The sequence below is a fragment of the Aedes aegypti genome, chromosome 3, assembly GCF_002204515.2.
Source record: "Aedes aegypti strain LVP_AGWG chromosome 3, AaegL5.0 Primary Assembly, whole genome shotgun sequence".
Classification (NCBI taxonomy): domain Eukaryota; kingdom Metazoa; phylum Arthropoda; class Insecta; order Diptera; family Culicidae; genus Aedes; species Aedes aegypti.
The window spans coordinates 309,721,776-309,747,112 of NC_035109.1; the positions used below are offsets into that span (position 1 = coordinate 309,721,776).

Below are 25,337 nucleotides of genomic sequence, written 5' to 3' on the forward strand. Positions count from 1 at the left end.
ACATTGGTAATTGTAACCGAATAACAGTCACATTGAGATTATGCATGTGCCTCGTAATGTAGAAGCAAAGAAATTTCTATCAGAATTATTTTCTGACGATTTACCCAATATTATCTGTACAATTTTCAGCCTCAAATAAGCACTTTTGAGTTCCTGTCAATTTTTAAAAATTTTAGTTTCTTCCCATATTGCCATAAAATGCACACTTGGTGTTCCATTTACTCAATGCCTATTTTTGTCGAATGTTACAAATATGCAGTTATGGGCAGTACAGGAGTCTATCCAAAGACTCCTACAGAGATTTCTCTATGCAAATCTTTACAAGAATTCCTGCAGAGATTTCTCCAGCTTTTTCTTCCGGAATTTCTCCAAGGATCGCTTCAGAAAAATCTCTACATGGATTCCTGTAGATATCGTTTCAGGAATGAACTGGTAGAGATTTGACTGTATATATAAATGAAATATGAGTTTCGTCTACGCAGTCTTCATTATAAATAGAACGTTGAAAAAAATAAAGACTGCGTAACTGAAAAGCATATATGATGTTCCGGGGATTTTTGTAAGAAATTCCTCCAGAGCTTTCCTCGAGAATCACTTCTTGGGCTCTTGCAAGAATTTCTCCAGCAATCCCTATAAGAACTCATAAAATAATTTCTTGTAAAATCCCCAATTGAATGAATGAATCTCTGGAATAATTCGTTATAGAATTCCTGGAGCGATCCCTGGAGGAAATCTTAGAAATAAATCCTAGAGGAATCTTGAGAGGACTACCAGCGGAATGCCTGAAGAATTCACTGTGGAAATATTTCAAGTAATCCTTGAAGAAATGTTACTTAGAGAAACCTCTGACATTCTGCAAAAATCTCTGTAGAGATCTTCTTGGAGGAATCCTTAGTGGAATCTCTTATTTTTTTATTAGAGGAATGTGAGGAGAAATCGCTTGAAGAATCTTTGGAAGAATCGCTGGAGAAGTGCTTGAAGTAATCTATGCAATAATTCCTGGAAAAGTTCCCTGAGGATGGATTAATTCCCGGAGAAATCTATCTGGAGTGAATTCTTCAGAGTTTTTACAATTCCCTCACAGGTCTTTTTTTTATTGAATTCTTCCACGATCTGATTTTAAAATTGTTTTCGGTATTTCTCAAGTTATTATTTTTGGATTTGACGGAATAATAGTCTGATTTTTTTTTTCTAAAGGATAATTTTGAATTTTCTCAAGAGGATTGTTTGAAAACACTTCAGCGTACTTTTTAATAATGCATCTAATGAAGCTATTTTTGGAATTCCTCCAGCTCCAAGTCTCCTCGAAGTTCTACATGAGTCTAATTTGATTCTTCTAATCCTTTATTATAGAATTCTACGAGAAATTTAAATTTTTGGGATTTTTTCATTGGTGTTTGCGAAATTGCTCTATTTTTTTTACAAATCTTTTTTCAAGATAATCTGATGAAGTTTTTCTGAGTTCTTCTTGCCAATATTGTTATCATACAAAACCTTTATGCAAATTCTTGTTGAAATTTCTGCAGAAGCTGATTCTAAAGAAAAGTCCAGAAGGTAACGGAGAAGATTTTTTTATGTTGGCGTTACTATCCTGTTAATTATTTCTACTCACACAAAAATAATCGATTCTGAATCAAATCAACTACTTCAGCACTAAATTTTACGTTAAATCAAATTCACACACTCTATTGATTTTACAGTGATACCTCCATGAGTCGATGTTCCATGACTCGATATCGACTCATGGGACCATAGTAAAAACAAATTTTCATGGTTACTGTGATGGTCCCTAGAAGCAACTATCCAAAGGAATGCTGTTTCATGACTTGATATTTCCATGAGTCGATGGTCCCTTCAATATCAACTCATGGAGGTTTGACTGTACTATAAAATTTTAATTATCTCAATAATAATATTGGTAATTATCACTATCCGAACACATTCACATCTTTATACTTCAAGTCATGCCCGCAAATCTACTTACTCTAACTTGTGAAGAATAGTGTAGTTGATTAGATAATCACAACTCAAGCAGAAGATTACGTTCAAATTAAAGTATATGACGTGCACTTTTTTAAGTAGGGGTAAGAAAATGTAGGAAGTTTCTTATGAAATGTGCTCAAGAGTTTCTTTCGAAATTCTATCTCTTATTTCTTCTAGGGATACGCCACAGAATTTTTTTCGGGGACATCCTTATAAATTATTCCCTAGGAGAGACACCCCCAGTACTCCTCAAGGCGTAAGTTTATCAATTTATTTATTCATCCATGTTTAGGTCTTTTTGGAGTTTTTCACGAATTTCTTTCAGCAATTTATTTCTTTGTTTTCATTAAAAATTGGCCACATGGTGGTCGAGTTCTGAACTAAATTGTATCTTATGTGGAAGTCCTTATCCTCCTGAGCAACTTTGCCGAAGACAGCATCCTTCTATGTGCTCGCAATTTCGAGTTATCGTATAATTAGCCTCTACCGAAAGTTCATTTCGACGCTAGCGCCACGCAGCGGCGAGTTTTGAACTAAATTGTATCTCATAAGGAAGTTCTTATCCTCCTGAGCAACTTTGCTGAAGACTGCATCCTGCTATGTGCTCGCAATCTCGAGTTATCGCATAATTAGCCTCTACCGGAAGTTCATATCGACGCTAGCGCCACGCGGTGGTCGAGTTCTGAACTAAATTGTATTTTATGTGGAAGTGCTTATCCTCCTGAGCAACTTTGCCCAAGACTGCATCCTTCTATGTGCTCGCAATCTCGAGTTATCGAGTTATTAGCACCTACCGGAAGTTCATATCGACGCTAGCGCCACGCAGCGGTCGAGTTCTGAACTAAATTGTATCTCATGTGGAAGTCCTTATCCTCCTGAACAACTTTGCCGAAGACAGCATCCTTCTATGCGCTCGCAATCTCGAGTTATCGCATAATTAGCCTCTACCGGAAGTTCATATCGACGCTAGCGCCACGCGGTGGTCGAGTTCTGAACTAAATTGTATCTTATGTGGAAGAGCTTATCCTCCTGAGCAACTTTGCCCAAGACTGCATCCTTCTATGTGCTCGCAATCTCGAGTTATCGCATAATTAGCCTCTACCGGAAGTTCTTATCGACGCTAGCGCCACGCGGTGGTCGAGTTCTGAACTAAATTGTATCTTATGTGGAAGTGCTTATCCTCCTGAGCAACTTTGCCGAAGACAGCATCCTTCTATGTGCTCGCAATCTCGAGTTATCGCATAATTAGCCTCTACCGGAAGTTCTTATCGACGCTAGCGCCACGCGGTGGTTGAGTTCTGAACTAAATTGTATCTCATGTGGAAGTGTTTATCCTCCTGAGCAACTTTGCCCAAGACTGCATCCTTCTATGTGCTCGCAATCTCGAGTTATCGCATAATTAGCCTCTACCGGAAGTTCTTATCGACGCTAGCGCCACGCGGTGGTCGAGTTCTGAACTAAATTGTATCTCATGTGGAAGTCCTTATCCTCCTGAACAACTTTGCCGAAGACAGCATCCTTCTATGCGCTCGCAATCTCGAGTTATCGAGTTATTAGCACCTACCGGAAGTTCATATCGACGCTAGCGCCACGCAGCGGTCGAGTTCTGAACTAAATTGTATCTCATGTGGAAGTCCTTATCCTCCTGAACAACTTTGCCGAAGACAGCATCCTTCTATGCGCTCGCAATCTCGAGTTATCGCATAATTAGCCTCTACCGGAAGTTCTTATCGACGCTAGCGCCACGCGGTGGTCGAGTTCTGAACTAAATTGTATCTTATGTGGAAGTGCTTATCCTCCTGAGCAACTTTGCCGAAGACAGCATCCTTCTATGTGCTCGCAATCTCGAGTTATCGCATAATTAGCCTCTACCGGAAGTTCTTATCGACGCTAGCGCCACGCGGTGGTTGAGTTCTGAACTAAATTGTATCTCATGTGGAAGTGTTTATCCTCCTGAGCAACTTTGCCCAAGACTGCATCCTTCTATGTGCTCGCAATCTCGAGTTATCGCATAATTAGCCTCTACCGGAAGTTCTTATCGACGCTAGCGCCACGCGGTGGTCGAGTTCTGAACTAAATTGTATCTCATGTGGAAGTCCTTATCCTCCTGAACAACTTTGCCGAAGACAGCATCCTTCTATGCGCTCGCAATCTCGAGTTATCGCATAATTAGCCTCTACCGGAAGTTCTTATCGACGCTAGCGCCACGCGGTGGTCGAGTTCTGAACTAAATTGTATCTTATGTGGAAGTGCTTATCCTCCTGAGCAACTTTGCCGAAGACAGCATCCTTCTATGTGCTCGCAATCTCGAGTTATCGCATAATTAGCCTCTACCGGAAGTTCATATCGACGCTAGCGCCACGCGGTGGTCGAGTTCTGAACTAAATTGTATCTTATGTGGAAGTGCTTATCCTCCTGAACAACTTTGCCGAAGACAGCATCCTTCTATGCGCTCGCAATCTCGAGTTATCGCATAATTAGCCTCTACCGGAAGTTCATATCGACGCTAGCGCCACGCGGTGGTCGAGTTCTGAACTAAATTGTATCTTATGTGGAAGAGCTTATCCTCCTGAGCAACTTTGCCCAAGACTGCATCCTTCTATGTGCTCGCAATCTCGAGTTATCGCATAATTAGCCTCTACCGGAAGTTCTTATCGACGCTAGCGCCACGCGGTGGTCGAGTTCTGAACTAAATTGTATCTTATGTGGAAGTGCTTATCCTCCTGAGCAACTTTGCCGAAGACAGCATCCTTCTATGTGCTCGCAATCTCGAGTTATCGCATAATTAGCCTCTACCGGAAGTTCATATCGACGCTAGCGCCACGCAGCGGTCGAGTTCTGAACTAAATTGTATCTCATAAGGAAGTCCTTATCCTCCTGAGCAACTTTGCCGAAGACAGCATTTCTCTATGTGCTCGCAATTTCGAGTTATCGCATAATTAGCCTCTACCGGAAGTTCATATCGACGCTAGCGCCACGCGGTGGTCGAGTTCTGAACTAAATTGTATCTTATGTGGAAGAGCTTATCCTCCTGAGCAACTTTGCCCAAGACTGCATCCTTCTATGTGCTCGCAATCTCGAGTTATCGCATAATTAGCCTCTACCGGAAGTTCTTATCGACGCTAGCGCCACGCGGTGGTCGAGTTCTGAACTAAATTGTATCTCATGTGGAAGTCCTTATCCTCCTGAACAACTTTGCCGAAGACAGCATCCTTCTATGCGCTCGCAATCTCGAGTTATCGCATAATTAGCCTCTACCGGAAGTTCATATCGACGCTAGCGCCACGCGGTGGTCGAGTTCTGAACTAAATTGTATCTTATGTGGAAGAGCTTATCCTCCTGAGCAACTTTGCCCAAGACTGCATCCTTCTATGTGCTCGCAATCTCGAGTTATCGCATAATTAGCCTCTACCGGAAGTTCTTATCGACGCTAGCGCCACGCGGTGGTTGAGTTCTGAACTAAATTGTATCTCATGTGGAAGTGTTTATCCTCCTGAGCAACTTTGCCCAAGACTGCATCCTTCTATGTGCTCGCAATCTCGAGTTATCGAGTTATTAGCACCTACCGGAAGTTCATATCGACGCTAGCGCCACGCAGCGGTCGAGTTCTGAACTAAATTGTATCTCATGTGGAAGTCCTTATCCTCCTGAACAACTTTGCCGAAGACAGCATCCTTCTATGCGCTCGCAATCTCGAGTTATCGCATAATTAGCCTCTACCGGAAGTTCTTATCGACGCTAGCGCCACGCGGTGGTCGAGTTCTGAACTAAATTGTATCTTATGTGGAAGTGCTTATCCTCCTGAGCAACTTTGCCGAAGACAGCATCCTTCTATGTGCTCGCAATCTCGAGTTATCGCATAATTAGCCTCTACCGGAAGTTCTTATCGACGCTAGCGCCACGCGGTGGTTGAGTTCTGAACTAAATTGTATCTCATGTGGAAGTGTTTATCCTCCTGAGCAACTTTGCCCAAGACTGCATCCTTCTATGTGCTCGCAATCTCGAGTTATCGCATAATTAGCCTCTACCGGAAGTTCTTATCGACGCTAGCGCCACGCGGTGGTCGAGTTCTGAACTAAATTGTATCTCATGTGGAAGTCCTTATCCTCCTGAACAACTTTGCCGAAGACAGCATCCTTCTATGCGCTCGCAATCTCGAGTTATCGCATAATTAGCCTCTACCGGAAGTTCTTATCGACGCTAGCGCCACGCGGTGGTCGAGTTCTGAACTAAATTGTATCTTATGTGGAAGTGCTTATCCTCCTGAGCAACTTTGCCGAAGACAGCATCCTTCTATGTGCTCGCAATCTCGAGTTATCGCATAATTAGCCTCTACCGGAAGTTCATATCGACGCTAGCGCCACGCGGTGGTCGAGTTCTGAACTAAATTGTATCTTATGTGGAAGTGCTTATCCTCCTGAACAACTTTGCCGAAGACAGCATCCTTCTATGCGCTCGCAATCTCGAGTTATCGCATAATTAGCCTCTACCGGAAGTTCATATCGACGCTAGCGCCACGCGGTGGTCGAGTTCTGAACTAAATTGTATCTTATGTGGAAGAGCTTATCCTCCTGAGCAACTTTGCCCAAGACTGCATCCTTCTATGTGCTCGCAATCTCGAGTTATCGCATAATTAGCCTCTACCGGAAGTTCTTATCGACGCTAGCGCCACGCGGTGGTCGAGTTCTGAACTAAATTGTATCTTATGTGGAAGTGCTTATCCTCCTGAGCAACTTTGCCGAAGACAGCATCCTTCTATGTGCTCGCAATTTCGAGTTATCGCATAATTAGCCTCTACCGGAAGTTCATATCGACGCTAGCGCCACGCGGTGGTCGAGTTCTGAACTAAATTGTATCTTATGTGGAAGAGCTTATCCTCCTGAGCAACTTTGCCCAAGACTGCATCCTTCTATGTGCTCGCAATCTCGAGTTATCGCATAATTAGCCTCTACCGGAAGTTCTTATCGACGCTAGCGCCACGCGGTGGTCGAGTTCTGAACTAAATTGTATCTCATGTGGAAGTCCTTATCCTCCTGAACAACTTTGCCGAAGACAGCATCCTTCTATGCGCTCGCAATCTCGAGTTATCGCATAATTAGCCTCTACCGGAAGTTCTTATCGACGCTAGCGCCACGCGGTGGTCGAGTTCTGAACTAAATTGTATCTTATGTGGAAGTGCTTATCCTCCTGAGCAACTTTGCCGAAGACAGCATCCTTCTATGTGCTCGCAATCTCGAGTTATCGCATAATTAGCCTCTACCGGAAGTTCATATCGACGCTAGCGCCACGCGGTGGTCGAGTTCTGAACTAAATTGTATCTTATGTGGAAGTGCTTATCCTCCTGAGCAACTTTGCCGAAGACAGCATCCTTCTATGTGCTCGCAATCTCGAGTTATCGCATAATTAGCCTCTACCGGAAGTTCATATCGACGCTAGCGCCACGCGGTGGTCGAGTTCTGAACTAAATTGTATCTTATGTGGAAGAGCTTATCCTCCTGAGCAACTTTGCCCAAGACTGCATCCTTCTATGTGCTCGCAATCTCGAGTTATCGCATAATTAGCCTCTACCGGAAGTTCTTATCGACGCTAGCGCCACGCGGTGGTCGAGTTCTGAACTAAATTGTATCTTATGTGGAAGTGCTTATCCTCCTGAGCAACTTTGCCGAAGACAGCATCCTTCTATGTGCTCGCAATCTCGAGTTATCGCATAATTAGCCTCTACCGGAAGTTCATATCGACGCTAGCGCCACGCAGCGGTCGAGTTCTGAACTAAATTGTATCTCATAAGGAAGTCCTTATCCTCCTGAGCAACTTTGCCGAAGACAGCATTTCTCTATGTGCTCGCAATTTCGAGTTATCGCATAATTAGCCTCTACCGGAAGTTCATATCGACGCTAGCACCACGCGGTGGTCGAGTTCTGAACTAAATTGTATCTCATGTGGAAGTCCTTATCCTCCTGAGCAACTTTGCCGAAGACAGCATCCTTCTATGTGCTCGCAATTTCGAGTTATCGTATAATTAGCCTCTACCGGAAGTTCATTTCGACGCTAGCGCCACGCAGCGGCGAGTTTTGAACTAAATTGTATCTCATAAGGAAGTTCTTATCCTCCTGAGCAACTTTGCTGAGGACAGCATCCTTCTATGCGCTCGCAATCTCGAGTTATCGCATAATTAGCCTCTACCGGAAGTTCTTATCGACGCTAGCGCCACGCGGTGGTCGAGTTCTGAACTAAATTGTATCTTATGTGGAAGTGCTTATCCTCCTGAGCAACTTTGCCCAAGACTGCATCCTTCTATGTGCTCGCAATCTCGAGTTATCGAGTTATTAGCACCTACCGGAAGTTCATATCGACGCTAGCGCCACGCGGTGGTTGAGTTCTGAACTAAATTGTATCTCATGTGGAAGTGTTTATCCTCCTGAGCAACTTTGCCCAAGACTGCATCCTTCTATGTGCTCGCAATCTCGAGTTATCGCATAATTAGCCTCTACCGGAAGTTCTTATCGACGCTAGCGCCACGCGGTGGTCGAGTTCTGAACTAAATTGTATCTCATGTGAAAGTCCTTATCCTCCTGAACAACTTTGCCGAAGACAGCATCCTTCTATGCGCTCGCAATCTCGAGTTATCGCATAATTAGCCTCTACCGGAAGTTCATATCGACGCTAGCGCCACGCGGTGGTCGAGTTCTGAACTAAATTGTATCCCATGTGGAAGTTCTTGGTCCCCGAAGCAAGTTTGCTGAAGACAGTACATTCCTATATGGCCTGCATCTTATACAATTTGGTGATGACTGCAGAGTTCTGGACTGAGTGTACTGAAATTCCACGTGGCCAACATGGTCCCCTTCGTAGCCGATTCCCGGTGGCCACTGGATCCGAAACCGGTATTCCAGGTAGTGATCAGAATCTTGAGGAGTATATCTTTCGAATGCGGCATAAATTTCATTATTCGGTTGATATTTCGCTGATTTATAGGGGTATACATTTCTGGGTCATAATGACCCCAGTATCTTATTAAGTTGTTTTTTTGTGGCGCCATCTTAGAATCACCTTAAGAAAAAAATTTTTTGGTCTTGCGCTTCGTTTCCACAAAATATTAAAAGTCAGGGAATTTCAGAAAGATCCGTTTGATAACAACAGAGATATTGCAGGTTGAAATTCGATTTTGGGTCATTATGACCCCAGTATCTAACTAAGGTTAACTTGTAACTCAAACAAAACTAATCTAAATCAAAAAAATAACTCCTTAAACCTTATTTAAAGTGAATTCGGATCGCCATTGATCCGACCAATTAGGAACCATGCAAAGGTGATAAGAAAAAAAAAACTAAAACGTGAAAGTGAATGATGATTCATTCAATCGACATGCAATAAGCAGTAGTAAATCAAAATATACAAAACTCAATCTCAGAAGGTGATAAATATATGCGTGTTGTCGATCAAAATGGGCGTCATGCACGATGTTCCAACATGATTTGCTTACAATCTACTGTCAATCATATGCATTTTGGAAGTGACCAATTCAATCAATTTGGGTTCAATTAGGTAAAACGACGGTTAGTAACCAAAAGCTATACAGTGAGTGAGAAAAGGTGAGTATCTAAGAAAAAGGGGGAATTAATCTTAAACATAGTAACCGCCACCAACCTCTTCCAGTTTTGTAAGAGCCTCGTCGGCCTATCGGCGTTGAGCTGCTACTGGGATATTCATCCGGTGATTCTAGAGAGATAGCGTGTTGTGTCGTACGTGATTAGCACGTGATTGATGCCGAGGGTTGTTGTAGTTTACAAGATTAGAACAATCGTTGTTGACACATTTTGAAAAGCCATATCGCGATATTTTGCGGAGGCACGCGATTCGAGTGGGTGATATGTGCAATTAGTAAGAGTGGATGGGAAAAAAGAAGAAAAAGAAAACAATATCGGTTAGTTAGGTCCAGTTTGCCGGGAGATGGCTGGATTTACGGGAGTGGTATTTGTACATCGACAATACTGGGGGAACACTTGCAACTTACTATCTATCGCTACTTCAAGCATTTGTATTCGCGAAAGCATAACACCAACACCAGACAACCTTAATGTGTATGGAATACGTCATCAAGAGGCATCGAATCTTCAACATGAATAGCATAAGTATAAACTGAATCAAACAATCTGTTCGGTGCTACTTAAGATTTTTGCAATTGTCGGTGTCGTATAGCGAGGTGACAATTCTCGGTTTGAATGAAGTGACTCTCCATTTGATTTGCACGGCGAGTCACTTCACTCGATTCGAGAATTGTCACCTCGCTATATGACACCGACAGTTGTCACCTCACGCCACTCGTAGAATAAACCCAAATATCTGGCTTGATAAAAACAATCTATTAGTATGTATTATCAGTCGGAACAATTCATAGGAAAATCGGAAAGTTTTGAAATAATAAACGAAAACTGCACTGCTGTTCTACGCATGTTTGTCCCGCGGTCCATAAAGTTTACATAGAACATGGGACAAGTAGGCGTAGAAGGGCAGTGCACTGTGCATCTAAATTAAGACTATAGTTTTACAAAATGGCAAAATTTTATATAACCACCCCATTATCTTTAAAGAATGCCTTCAAAACTATGCGTTGGAACTGACCCATGGCTGATTCCTAAAAGAAATCTTGATCTGGTGAAAATTCCGTTGGATACAACAAGAATTCTTTATGACAAATGCATGTTTACCAGGACTTAATGGAAAATTTTATTCTTTATCGTCAAGAACTAGAAAAAAATCTGCACAAGAATATTTAACGACCTTGCCGTTTATGCATACATCATAATGACTAGACAATACGCTGTTAATCTACTGAACTCCAAATAACATCTTGTCTCATAGAGACTCGGCATAGCTCACAGACTAGACAAGTTAGTAATCCAAACAAGTCCTCTTGACGAATCATATCAATATCTCCAGGAATTGCTAGTACAGCAAACATAGCCTCATTTTCCGTTAGGATTATTGCAAAGATTCCATCAAGGAATTGGTAGATATCTTAATAGAAATATATCCAGCATACTATAGAAATGTATCAGGCATCTTATCAAGAACCTTACTTCTTCTTCTTGGCATTAACGTCCCCACTGGAACAGAGTCGGCTACTCAACGTAGTGTTCTAAGAGCACTTCCACAGTTATTAGCTGAGAGCTTTCTTTGACTAAATTGCCATTTCTGCATTCGTATATCGTGTGGCAGGTACGATGATACTTTATGCCCAGGAAAGTCAAGGAAATTTCCATTACGAAAAGATCCTGGACCGACCGGGAATCGAACCCAGACACCTTCAGCATGGCTTTGCTTTGTAGCCGCGGACGCTAAGGAAGGCCCCCAAGAATCATACTAGGAATCCCTAATCTGATAAAATTTCAAATATTTCAATGATGTTCCAAAGATTTCTTTGGAACATTATATTTTGACACAATATACGTCGTAGTGCTTCTTATTGCAGTGTAAATTCGTCCTAAAAAAGCCCTATGCAAAAGTGAATCACGGAGGTACACAAAGATTTCTTTGAGAGAATTTAAGGATTCAATTATTCTTTAGGAATTTCTTCATATTGTACCTACCGTTCGCCCAGGAAAGGCAAATCCCGTTCAGATTTTTCCATGCTTGTTGTTTGAGGGGTTTTTCTGCGACACTACCCGCACGGTCATAAAACCCTTTCTAAATTATTTCAGATATTCCTCCCAGAATTCGTGCAGGGGTTCTCCAAAAACCCTGAAAAAGTCTTCTACTTGACTATCTCCAGGGATTTTTTATGAGAATTGTATATGCAATTGATCCTGAGATTCCTCCAAGGGTTTTTTCCAAGTATTTTTAAACGATTTGCCATGAATTCAACCAGGAAATTCAGCCAGGGGTTCCTTTTAGATATTATTCAAAAACCACAACGAGAATTCCAACAGGGATAACTATATGCGTTCTTCTAGGAATTCATCCACAAATTATCCTAAGAAACCCTTCAAGGATTCATCCCAAGATTTCTTTCGGAATATCTTTTGTGATTCTGCCACGAGCTTTCCATCTTTACCACGCGTAATGAGTTGATTAATTTCCAGAAAGTTCTTCTGAAATTTCTCTAATAAGCCATTTTATGAGACGTTTCGAATCATATGGTTTCCGTTTGTTTACCAGCTTTGAAAGTTTCTGGCGGGCCGATTTATTTACGTTTCTTCTAGCGTTACATTTGGAAGGACCATATGCAACAATGGCGCTGGTAACAAAGTTTTAAATTTTCGCTTGTAAAATTTAAATCAGTAGGCAGGGAAGATATTTTTCATCTACGTTACCTGTAATACATGTAAACCGGGTAGACACATGCGCTGAAAGAGACGGGGACGTCATCGCCAACAAAAATGTGACCAGCGCCATTCAGATATCATGCTAGTTTTTTGAACAACAACAATGAGCGGCCCGCCAGAAAACGTCATTCGAACGTCTCGTAAAATGGCTTATTCCTTGAGAATTTCTTCTTAGGATTCTGCGGAGATGCTTCCGGATATTCCTATCAAATTCTCAAGATTGAATTCTTCTAAGAATTTGATATGAAAGGATATCGTCCAGGGATTCAGTGATCCCTTAGAAATTTCTTCAAATTACCTCTGAAATTTGTTCAGAAACATTTCTAAGATAAATAAATTACAATCCTTCATAGAATATTCCAGGCTTTTTGTTTGAGGAATTTCTATGATGATTGTTCTGTTATTTTTTACAAATACATATAGGGATGGTACACAAATTATGTCACGCTAAATTTCAATTTTTTCGACCACCTCCCCCCCCCCTTTGTCACGTTTATTGTATGAGTCCTTCGAAAATTTTGTAAGGCTTGTCACGCTTGGCTTGACCCCCTCCCCCCCCCCCCCTTGGAGCGTGACGTAATTTGTGCATGACCCCATATGTACATATTTCGACATATTTCATTTGAGAAGTTCTGCTATCGATTCGTTTAGGCATTTCTCCAAAGATTCGTTAAAAAATAACTACATGGGTTCTTCCAGAAATTTCTCAACGAAAATTTAAATCTCATTGCTTCAGCGATTACTACAGGAATTCTTTTTAAATGTCTAACAAGGATTTCTTCAAACATTCCTTAAAGTATTCTCCCAGGAAGATTTTCAAACATTTCTTTGTTAATTCATCGAGGGATTTCGTTGGAAATTTCTCCAGAGTTTTCTCAAGATTCAGGGATTCCTCAAAAAAATTGTTCAATAATTTGATCAGTAATTTCTTCAGGAATTAGCGATTCCACCAGGTTCCGCTTTTCCAAGGAATTAAATTCAAGGATTTCTCCAGGATTTTTATAAAGCTTAGTCCAGTGATTTCTTTATTAAATTTTGTAGATATTTCTTATATTTCCTCTAAGCGTTTCTTCAACGTTAATAAAGATTTCACTATGAGTTCTTAGAAAAACTCGTATGATTTCTTCAGATTTTTCCGGGATTTCTGTAGAAAATGTTCCATAGATGATCTCTTTCATGTAGGGAGCCGTATCCTATTCTTGGCACTTTCAATTTACTTCGGCTGTTTTGGAAAACTATTAGGCTCATATCTGGGCACAAAATACAAAGGATAGGCAAAATTTAGTTCAAATTCAAATGCATATAACTTTTTGAAAAATTGATGAACTTGGATACATTTAGAAGCACAAATTTGGTCTAGTTTCAGTTCAGTACCATAAAATGGGTTAAGTTGATCACTTTCGAGCGATCCTGTTCTATAATATTTGGTGAGATGGGACGTGTTTTTGTGGAGCGGAATTTTTGATTCCGGGATGAAGTTGATCAATTACTGACATACGTTTCTAAAAATAAAGAGTAGCTCTTATTACTAAATTTAGGGTCACTGATTGTGAACCAAGTCTCAAAAATCTTACAACTTGTTTATTCTTCGGTCTAAAACTATTTTCGAATTGAATGTTGTGAATTATAGAATGAACCACATTAAACGCCTTAAGGTAGGCAATTTGCTTTGAAATTGGAAATCTACTAACAAAAAGAACTTTTTTTCTTTGAAAATGTATTTTATTTGAATGGTGTTTTTATGTGACCTACACTGCTTATAACTGCATATTTGTCACAATCGACATTTTTGACAATTTCGAGTTAATACCGGGGAGAGTCATCAAATGACAAATACTTTCGATCAACTTACTGAAATCTGTGAGATTGTTCTAGAAAATTCGAAAAAAATACCAAGTTGTTTTGTCACATTGGCAATTGTAACCGCATAACAGTCACATTTAGATTATACATGAGCCTCATAATGCAGTAGCAAAGAAATTTCTATCAGAAATATTTTCTGACTATTCACCCAATATGCGATATGAGTTGTACAAAATTTCAGCCTCAAATAAGCACTTAATTTAATTAATAATTTAATTCTTAGTGATTTTTTTGAAATTTTAGTTCCCTCCCATACTGCAATAAAATGCAAACTTGGCATCCCATTTATTCAATGACAATACTTTTGTCGAATGTTACAAATATGCAGTTATGGGCAGTACAGGCAATAGTTGATTGTTTGAAGAACAAGAACGATTCAACAGTTTACTAAGCATTTCTTATAAAATCTGTTTTTCCATGGTATAATTATTTTGTATGTTAAACCAAATTTGAGAGAATCAAGAGTAGAAATCGGATCGTAGCTCTCTTGACAGACTATACTTGTACATTGGCCACCGGATAGAGGAAATGTTCCGGATTTTCCCGGGTCATGCAGTAATCATTTTTTTTCTGCTGATTGTTTTTTTTTGTGCGGAGTGAAGATGTAAAGATGTTTACATTCTTTCACGAGCCTTTTTTCGTTAAAATGGCTCTTCCTTAAAGTAGTATTGGTGAGCGTGATCGAGTTGAATTGGGCTCAACAGCGTCTTGCAAAACCATTGTGTTCCAAATTATAAACAATTTTAAATTATTGCCGGCGGTCGCATCGTTGGAATTCTTCCGAATATGGTAATTCACATAAAACTGATTACGTGAAATATGTTCAGACATTTTTTTGGGATTAATTATTAGTTTATTATTATTGTTTTATCACCAATCATGAATATATTATCCGGAACTATGTCCAAATGGGCATCAACATTGAAGATGCTTCTGGAAAAAGATTCAGAACCTTAAGGTTCTATTTAGAATCAATAATTTAACATAATTGGAACAGCTGTTTTCCGTTTCATTATTTTGTCAATTATTTTGAACGGACGTATTTGTTTTTCTTGATTTGTTGAAAAATCGGTAAAAATCTGCTTTTTCATTTTTGACAAATGACTGATTTATACTAGAGCCTTAAGATGCACTGACCACTAATACGTTTCAGGTGCCCCGGGAAAAGTGGCCGATTACGAGCATATGGGAAACCACATCAATACTGGTATCGAATTTCAACATCTTTACAGGTGAGCCTCTTCTTCCGGGGCACCTGAAACATACTATGAAGTGGCCATGTTAGCCTATGGTTCCTATAGCTCGATACCCATATTGATTTGATTCTGTACACATTTGAAATTGATCACATCCCCCGGGGCTTCTCTAACTTACTATAGAGTGACCATAGCAGCCAGTGGTTCTGAAAATGCTCCCGAAATGATCACCTTCCAAAACCTTGAAATTTCATACCCAAACTAAAAAACGAAAAAACCCAAGCCAAAATGAATGGTGGAGATTCACAAGTATTACTTTACCCTATTCTTTTTAGAGGTCTTCCATAAAGTATGATTGACCGCCCGCACACAGGGAATCAACAGACGAATCAGTAGCATCCTCAATGTTTAAGTGCACGCATTATTATAACAAACGAATGCAGGTCAAATTGGGGATGGGAAGGACATGTTGACGTGTTCCTTAGGAATCCTGAGTTTTATTCAGAAATCTCTCCAGTTATTCTGCTAACAGTGTTTCAGAAAGTTCTTCTACCATTTCTCGAGAGATTCGTTCTAAAGTTTTTCTAGAAGGTCCAAATTTCCAAGGCAAATTCTCCACAAATCGCTCTAGAATGTTCGATTTTTCTAGTGATTTTTCAGTTTTTTCCTCACAAATAATATTAAGAATGCTTCCGAGCATTTTTTAGGGATTATTTTAATAAATTTCTCATGGAATTTTTCAAGAATTTTGCTATGAATTATAGTAGGGATGAATCCTAGAACTCTTTCAGAAGTGTGCATGGTTTCTGCAGCATTTTTAAAATGTCCTTTCACTTTCCAAATAAACTAAAATATATCGATTATGTATGCTACCCAACGTTAAATAGCCAAAAGTGTCACAGAGTAGGGGAAGTGGTGGTAAATTGAACAGGGGTGGTAAAATGAACACTAGGCCGTCCCTTATTTTTCGAAAATGCGAAATGTTGTAAGTTCGTCATTGCAAAGTGCTCGTTTTGGTGAGAAAAAAATCAGGTAAAAATTTGAAGTCCGTACGTGGACGCTAAGTGGTTCCCCAACGGCCCAGAAGGTATTAGGCGTAGATGACCCCGTGCGCAAAATCGAGCTCGCTGCTGTAGTGCACGCAGCATGAGTACAAAAAGCCACTAGTAACAAATTGTTCTGCGCGCGTTGATAATCAGCATAGAAGCTTGTTTTCTTTTGGGATGATTCAAATATTACGTAACGCAAAATTTACCAATTTTAGACCCCCTCCCTTTTCCACGTAACAGCTTTTGTACAAGAAATTTAAAATTTTTGTACGGACCTTAATACTACGTAATAATTGTTACTGGTGGCTTTTCGTACTGATGTTGCGTGCACTAGAGCAGCGAGCTCGATTTGGCGCACGGGGGTCATCTACACATAATACCTTTAGGGTCGTTGGGGGACCACTTAGCGTCCCCGTACGGACTTCAAATTTTTACCTGATTTTTTTCTTACCAAAACGAGCACTTTACAATGACGAACTTATAACTTTTCGCATTTTCGAAAAATAAGGGACGGCCTAATGAACACCTTGCCTTTTATCAAGAAAAAACAAATTTCGATGAATTTTTATCACGCACGGACGATTTATAGCATAAATCAGAGTGTTCGAGTTGATACGTACGTCAATTGAAGTAAAAATATCAACAAAAACAAAGATTTTAGAAAACCACGTTTGAAAATCAGAACTGACGTAACTTTTAGCTAGGAAGGTTTTTCAGTGTGGTAAATATCGTTACTATATAAGGTCAAATCTGATACCTTTAGAATTCTTTTTGAATGGGTTACAATCATCAATGGATATATTTTCGGTAAGGCAATAAAAAATTTCAGAAATATTTGTTGAGCTCACGATTTTTGCATGATGTTCTTTTTACCACCAACAGCTGTTCATTTTACCCACATAGTGCAGGTAAAATGAACATTTACATCGTTTTTTGCTAGCGACAAAGGTATGTGAAAATTCAGCTATTTTAGTATGAATCCGTGTCATTGCTATAGATAACATCCCTGTTTTTGATGTTGTTTTACTAGACCATCAATTGACATTCAAAATGCACTATTCAGAAACAGTCGACAAAGCCAATCGTCAACTTGGATTCATCTTCAAAATTGCAAGTGAATTCGATGACCCTCTGTGTCTAAAACCATTGTACTGCTCGTTAGTCAGATCAATTCTAGAGTTTGTTTCTGTAATCTGGTCGCCATATGATGCAGTGTGGATTGCTAGAATCGAATCGATTCAGCGTAGATTCGTGAGATGCGCATTACGTAGCTTACCATGGTCTGACCCATTACGGCTACCGCCCTACGAGCATCGATGCGCATTGCTGGGTATCGAAACGCTAGAGGAGAGGCGAAAGATTAACCAAGCCGTCTTTGGTGCTAAACTTCTTCGCTCCGAAACAGACGGCCCAGCATTGCTTAGCCAGCTTAATACCGTCAACGTACCAGTATCCGCTCATGTTCCAGTAGCCCGCTCACGAGTTAAAAAAGTAAAGTAATTTGAGTAAATACGCAAAACATTGTCCACAGTATAATTCAATTTGTCTGTTTGAATAGTCCAGTGGCTATTGTTTTCATATTTACTTTGTTTAAACTTACCGTTTTTCGTTGTGAGCGGGCTACTGGAACATGAGCGGATACTGGTGCACTGATGGTATATACGCTCCTCAACGTGTGCTGCGTTCTAGACAACTACTGTATCAACCACCGAGGCGAACTATGTATGGATCCAATAATCCCATCGACACGATAAGCCGGAGATTCCAAGATAATTACAATTTGTTCGATTTTAACATCTCAACTAATACCTTTAAAAATCGGTTACGCAATCGCCAGGTCTAATGTATCCTGTTAAGTGTTGTCCAAGAGTTGATGTTTAGTTTAGGTTAGTTTAGTTTTAATTTTATTCATTAAGACCATGATGTCGGATGAATCTTTAATACAAATACAAATACAAATAAAACGAAGGGAGAAGGATTGCCTAAATGGCAGCAATTTTAAAGTTTTTCCATTTGCTGAGTGGAAACGGGTATTTAAGGTGAAGATGAATCGAAGCCGAAGTTCAATTTTTTAAGAGCACGGATCTGGAGAACCAAACATCCGTTTGATCTGAAAATCTCATCGATTGATCACCACCAGCTAGTGACCAATCGATTAAGTTTCCAGCTTAAACGGATGTTTGGTTCTCCAGATCCGTGCTCATGAAATTTTGAACTTTGGCTTCGATTCATCTTCACCTTAAACGTAGTTTTCACGACTTTTAAGATGTTTCTTGCAGTAGGTCGCTGCAAAATCCATAACAAATCAAACTGAACACTTGATTTATTTCAAATATTTAAAATTAAGAGTAAAATGTTTACCCTTTCAAACAAAATCTTAATTTGATTTAATTCTATATTTCTGTTTGATTTTACGAAATCACTGTTCAACAAACTCGTGGTTAAAAACAATCAAAATCGCTTGATTTTTCTCCTTGATGTTAATTGATTACATTAAGTCGTGTAATTCTAACGTATATTTTGTACAACTTTGGCGACCAGTAGCTCAAAATTGGGATATGCTGCAACATTTCTGAGAGCGGCATTGGATTGAAACTCCGAACATTACTAGAGACACATAATTTGATCTTTGGAACACAAGAAAATGTTATTTTTGTTTCGCTGTGTTATGTTTTGAATGTTTACGAATGTCCCCAAAAGGAAGAGTCTTATCACTTTACTTTTGTGAAGCATGCTACTCTTCTTGATAATACTCTTCCTTTTGGGGATAACCGCTTTTGAAACAACTCAAAAAAGACGTTTATCCTAATTATGGAATTATGGATTACACGATTTTATATGTATCTAGTTTTGAAAGTGAATTTGATCTAAAATGGTTCGTGTAAAAGCACCTTGTTCGCTCTGATGCGAACGTCTCTTTATGATTGTAAGTTAGAGTCAGGTTTCTTGGATATTGAATTCAGAGTCCAGATAGCAGATGATGACTTCATTTCTGCCAGTTCAAAGTTGCAGTTGGAAATTGCACACAGTTAACGCAGTATAAAGTATTTTTCTACCAATAGTATGATCCAGTTTGACTTTTCATATGCTATTCATGTACGAAAGATCGATGTGGATGATGATTTTATCAAGATAACAAAACGATGGAGAAAATTGAACAATGATTCAAATATGTTACAATTAACAATATCACCACCACCATGCGGCATTCTTACCATTAGCGTACAATATAATATCTTGATTTCCCAACAATACTAAGAACATTACACGAAGACGAAGGCATGACGTTCACTGCCAAACAATACAGGACGAATACGCGAGAAGTTTTGAACAAACAATAAGGACGCAACTCATTCAAATCATATTCTAAGACATTACAATAATACAAATCAAGTATACGTAATCATGAGTAACAAAACAAAAAAACGAATTAAATCTAAATTGAACAAAAACAAAAAACAGAACCAACGTACTACAATGCAAAACAGGTCTTAATATATACATTACCTCTTATCGCTAATGAGTCCTGCGATCCTCGGTAGTAATCTCGTCGCATGGAGTTTGAGCTGTGCAGGCCGATTCCTGAATACCCACAATGAGGTTGAAACAGATGGTTGCCCGCCGTTCAATACGCACACAAAAGCACAAGAACATACATTTTGTAATAAACGGAACCGAAAGATTGGAATAAGTAGAAATTAGAAAAGGAAACGTACCGTTATGTTAAGAAAGAATAAACACAAAACTGAAACTAATTGTAATTAAAAGAATTACTGTCTCGCACTATTGGAAAATAGCTTTCAAACGGATTGGGATAACACATCGAGAAACGGTCCATTGTGTTTCAAATAACATTTTTTCTAGATTTAATCACATAGAAAACTGGACACGACATTGATAGAACACCTTACAAAAAAAAAACGGGAAACATACAACCACGGGTACTTACCGGTCAGATTCGAGTTGGATCCCTTCTTACCCCGACTACTGAGGCTGGAGGTTTCGCTCAGATCCACCGAGCCCGTCTCGACGTGTATCGTCTTGGGCCGGGGTCGGCTAAGTTTCTGCGGTCGCATCTTGGCCGCCGGTGTCGATGAGGTTTGGTGGTGCATTCCGCCGTCTCCGCCCCGGCTGGACTGGTGCAGCTGAGCTTGGCTCTGCTGGTGCTTGATCAGGAGTTCCCGATCGATGGTCTTACCCTGTGTTGTGGAAAAAAAAGAACATTTTGAACCCGATCGATTCAACACTAGGGTGGATCAAATTGCAAAAAAAATTTGTAGGTTCATCTTCCATATCTGCCTTATGAGCCTTATGATGGAAATAGAGTTTATACCATGTATAGAACAATTTTCAAAAAAAAAATCATTAATTTCCATATGAACCTACATACACCTTTGAATCAAGTATGATGTGAATTTGATAGAACACTATTTTTATCAAATTAGGATTGTGATGAAAACTTTTTTTTTGCAATTTGAATAGTCCTATTCAACACCTGACATCGATCATACTTCTCTCTCCGCTTCTTCGATGGCCTTTTTAAGTTTGTGCGCTTCGAGGATGGCCTGCCGCCTGGCAAACTGTTCCTCCTTCTTGCGTGCCCGTTCCTCCTCCTTTTCCCGCTCCTTCTCCCGCCGCTGCATGGCTTCGATCTCCTTGCGAGCTTTGGCCTCTTCGGCTTGCTGCCGCCGTTGCAACGAAAGGAGCATAATTTTCTCCTTCTTCCGTTCCATCTCGTCGACGGAATTCTGTGGACAGAAACAAAAACAATATTAGCTAGTTAATACAGCAAACGTACGCACACGCAATGTTTCAGAATCGTATACCTATGTGGCTATGCAAAGTAATGTGATCCGTCCTTGAAAACCATGTCGTATTAAAACAAATGGCGCAATTGCATCGAACTGTGACGGCGTGATCGCTACTTCAGTGCTTTTGAATGTTCGTGCAAGCTTCTACACACGGCTTACGTGTAGAAGATGACAAATTTACGATTACGATTAGATGGTTGTAAAACTCAAAAACGCCTAATTGGGCTACACCATAGTGGAAATCTTTCATCAACTACTTACGTATCTGCACTAAGTGCAGAAACAGTGTGATAAATATGCACGTTTGCATTGGATCATCTCGACGTATTCGGCGCACTTGTTCCTTGAACTACAAGGAATAAATGCACCGAAGACACCATCATGATTCGAAGTAACCCTGAGCTGCTATCACATTTTGAAAGACGCTGACACAATTTGTTAAGAATAAGCATTCCTAGTTCTTTTTCGTCACATAACATCTTAACTGGGACAGAGTGTGTTTTTCAGTATAGTGTTCTCTATAAGCATTTTCTAAGGTATCATCTGAGGGTTTTTTTTTGCCAAAGCTACTATTTTTGTGTTCGAGAATCAAACCCATTAGCACGATATAGCCGCAGACGTAGAGTTTAAAACAACACGGTAAAAAAATTTGTACTGTTTAATCTTGACAATATCAAAGACATAGCTCTTTTTTAAGGGCACCGACACGTTAATGCTTCCAGTGCACTGTGTTTTATTTCGTCGATTTCATACGCTTTTTGAATAGCGCCTAAACCGTTGATTTTAGCGGTATAGTTTGTTCGGAGAAATTTCTTGGTATATTAAAGCGCATCTTCTGACAAAAAAAGTTTTCTGATCAATTCACTGAGATAGAAAAAAATATTTTTTCAAATCATTTATATAGACATGGTGTATTCGACAAAGTTTTAGAATTGGCAATTTGAAACAACTTTGTTGAAGACACGATTTTTCTACCTCTTACTCTTTTTGAATTATATGCCGTTGTACAGTATTGGACAAAACATTTGCAACTTTTTCGATTTTCCATACAAAATGGCAAATTTTGGTAAGCTATATCTCAGCTATTTATGGACCGATTTGAATGAAATTTTGGCAGAACATCAGACATAACATGAATTTTAACTTATTTTGTTTTACGACTATAGCGGTCATGCGACTCAAAGCTAAAGGGAGTCTATAGAAGCAAATGATGGAAACGAATAGGTGCATAGGCGTCGCAAGGGAGCGACAAGATTGAGTCGCATGACCGCTATACTGCCCATACTCGCAATACAGTCCCATTAGGAAAATCATGATGTCGAGAAAAACGCTTCTAAACATAAAACCCTCCATTTTCGTTTTTCCGCTGCTGTAAGTAGTAAATGCCGGTGGCATTGCTCAATATACTATCATTGCAATGTGCAAAAACCGTAAATAATTTAAATTTAGTAAAACTGGTTGTTTTTTCTCTCCAAATTAGGGTTATTGCAGATGGGACTCGTTATCCGAGTATTTTTCTCACTAAACGCTTGAATACCCGCATACCAGTCCCATTACTGAGGATTCGCTTACTTTGATATCGTGCACCTTGACACATTGTTGTTCAAGTTTACGATCGATTGCAATGCACTTTTCTTTTTGTAGCTTTCAGTCATCAACTATCTTTCAATAGTTGTAATGTCCCTTGAAGTTCTTAAGCTGTACAGTGGTGATAGTAAATGAGAAAATGGTGAAGATTTCCTGAATTCAAATTAACCGTTGCGATCGGCCATATGGAAGGCTTGCTGAAATCGCAGCACGTGACGGGTGAAGGATTTGAAAACTATCAAAGAAAGGTGAATAGAACATGTTTTGGTTCACTTGATGAAAGCGAATGGCGGTTCCCATGATATAGATAATCCTGATGAGAGTCAGGAACATTTCTGTTTCTCGGCATTTGGTGCTGCAAACACTTAGTTTGACTATGTAGATACTGGCGACGATGTGCGTAATCTTGCGGCGACCAAAGAAGCATTTCACTTCTCGCTGTTGGACTTCAGCCTGCCAGAGATTCTGATAATGATTGGCCGCAGGAAGCAGTAGAATGAATGGAGCAGTAGAATATTCTCAGGAAAACTATTTTGCTTTATTTTAATTTACAGGCAACTAGCCTGATGTGGTGTTAGTATAAATCGAAGAACAGAAGAAGTCGTTATGGTAAAACCTTTTTTAAACAAAAATAAGTGTTTTTCTTGATAATAGTTGATTTGTACTTTCCTGATTTGTTTGATTGTTTCTATAACGATATGAGAATCGCAATGCAAGCTTACAGAAATGATCACAGGAATAGGTTTAGTTGAATTTCTTCATAATCTTCGAATGGGACTGTTTTGCGGGTACTTTTAATATGGGACGCACATGGTTTGGTATTTTTTTCACATTTTGTCCATACAAAGACACAATTTGGAGTTTTATTTTAGAAAGTACACTAAAAATGAATACTATTTATGGAGCTAACTGAAAAGTGGTAAAAAATCAAATGGGACTGTTATGCGAGTATGGGCAGTATAGCCGTAAAACAAAATAAAATAAAACAATCACGGTCGATACCTTCTCCTATGTATGAATTTTAACATATATTTTTGAGTGATTTTTTCAATCACAAGGTCAAAAGCAGTAACGGTTTGACTAAAGTGAATTTTTTGTCGACTTTTTATAAATGACATAACTAAACATTTTGAAGGAATAGCTTCATAGTATCTTCAGCAAAGTTGTAGCTGTTAACGAGATGAACAAGTTTGCTGAAGACAGTTTTTGTGTGGAGGTATCAGATTTTGAGGTAAATTGTTTTAAATTTTTCGTCGAAAATTACACTTTAGTTAAACCATTATAACTTGTAAACTCGTGATTGGAAAAATTATACAAAAATATATGTTAAAATTCAAGTTATATCTGATGTTCTGTGAAAATTTTCTTCAAATCGGTCCATAAATAACTGAGATCTAGCTTACCAAAGTTGGTCATTTTGTATGGAAAATCGAAAAAGTTTCAAATGTTTTGTCCAATACTGTATGTGAATAGACCCCAAACATCATATGTTTAATCATAAGTTTTTCCAAGAATTTCAACTTTGTTTTCATCAAAGTTTTTTGTCATGAAAAAATCCGATTTTTTGCTGAACATACCATCACGCTATTCTTTGAAGTAACAAAGTTATTTATGAATTATAAATTTTTCAAGCGGTAGTTTAGGCCCCTATAACTGCCTTTCGGCGCAAAATGGCGCAGACAACTCTTAATAATCATAAAAGTACCATATCTTGCCTTTCGGCAGATGATAAAAACATTTGTCTATAAGCGTCGTTTCATGGGTTCTTACTATTAAACAAATAAGCCTTATTGAAACGATTTCTACCGATAATTCCTTTACTTCAAGAGATAAAGAGGTGCGATGTTCACTAAAAACACGCATTTTAAGATATCTAACAATTTTGTAGAAGACATAAAAAATGTTAAAAATCTTGTAAAATAGTTACGAATTTTTTAACAGAGTGGACACAAAGTCGTATGAAAAAAATCGTTTAAAATCATTATGGTTCATAACTTTTTACTAAGATTTTTAACATTTCTTATGTTTCTACAAAGTTGTTAGATATCTTAAAACGCGTGTTTTTGCTGAACATCGCACCTCTCTATTTCTTAAAGTAAAGGGATTATCGGTAGAAATTGTTTTAATAAGGCTTATTTGTTCAACAGTAAGAAATGAAAAGACGCTTATAGACAAATGTTTTTATCATCTTCCGAAAGGGAAGATATGGTACTTTCATAATATGTAAGAGTTGTCTGTGCCATTTTGCGCCGAAAGGCAGTTAACGGGGCCTAAACAACTGCTTGAAAAAAGAATAATTCATAAATAACTTTGTTACTTTCAAAGATAGCGTTCAGTAAAAAGACGGGTTTTCTCATGACAAAAAACTTTGTAGAAAACACAAAAAATATGAAAATTCTTGGTAAAACTTATGATTCAAAATATGATTTTTAGGGGCCATTCACATACAACGGCATATATCTCAAAAAGTGTAAGAGGTAGAAAAATCATGTCTTCGACAAAGTTGTTTCAAATTGCCAATTA

At 39.1% G+C, this 25,337-nt stretch overlaps 1 protein-coding gene across 32 annotated transcripts in view; it reads right to left on the reverse strand.

Annotated features, from left to right (window-relative positions):
* LOC5573475 (patronin) overlaps positions 1 to 25,337 on the reverse strand; it is a 345,347-nt gene that overhangs the window by 37,792 nt on the left and 282,218 nt on the right. For 22 of the 32 annotated variants that reach the window (XM_021854707.1, XM_021854726.1, XM_021854719.1 and 19 more), the window contains 4 exons: positions 20,928 to 21,164; positions 20,366 to 20,615; positions 19,924 to 19,998; positions 9,631 to 9,702 (listed from right to left, as the gene is read on the reverse strand). In XM_021854707.1, the coding sequence (XP_021710399.1) occupies positions 9,631 to 9,702; positions 19,924 to 19,998; positions 20,366 to 20,615; positions 20,928 to 21,164 (634 nt within the window). The remainder of the gene's footprint in view (positions 1 to 9,630; positions 9,703 to 19,923; positions 19,999 to 20,365; positions 20,616 to 20,927; positions 21,165 to 25,337) is intronic. The other 10 variants (XM_021854721.1, XM_021854715.1, XM_021854708.1 and 7 more) reach the window with 3 other exon arrangements.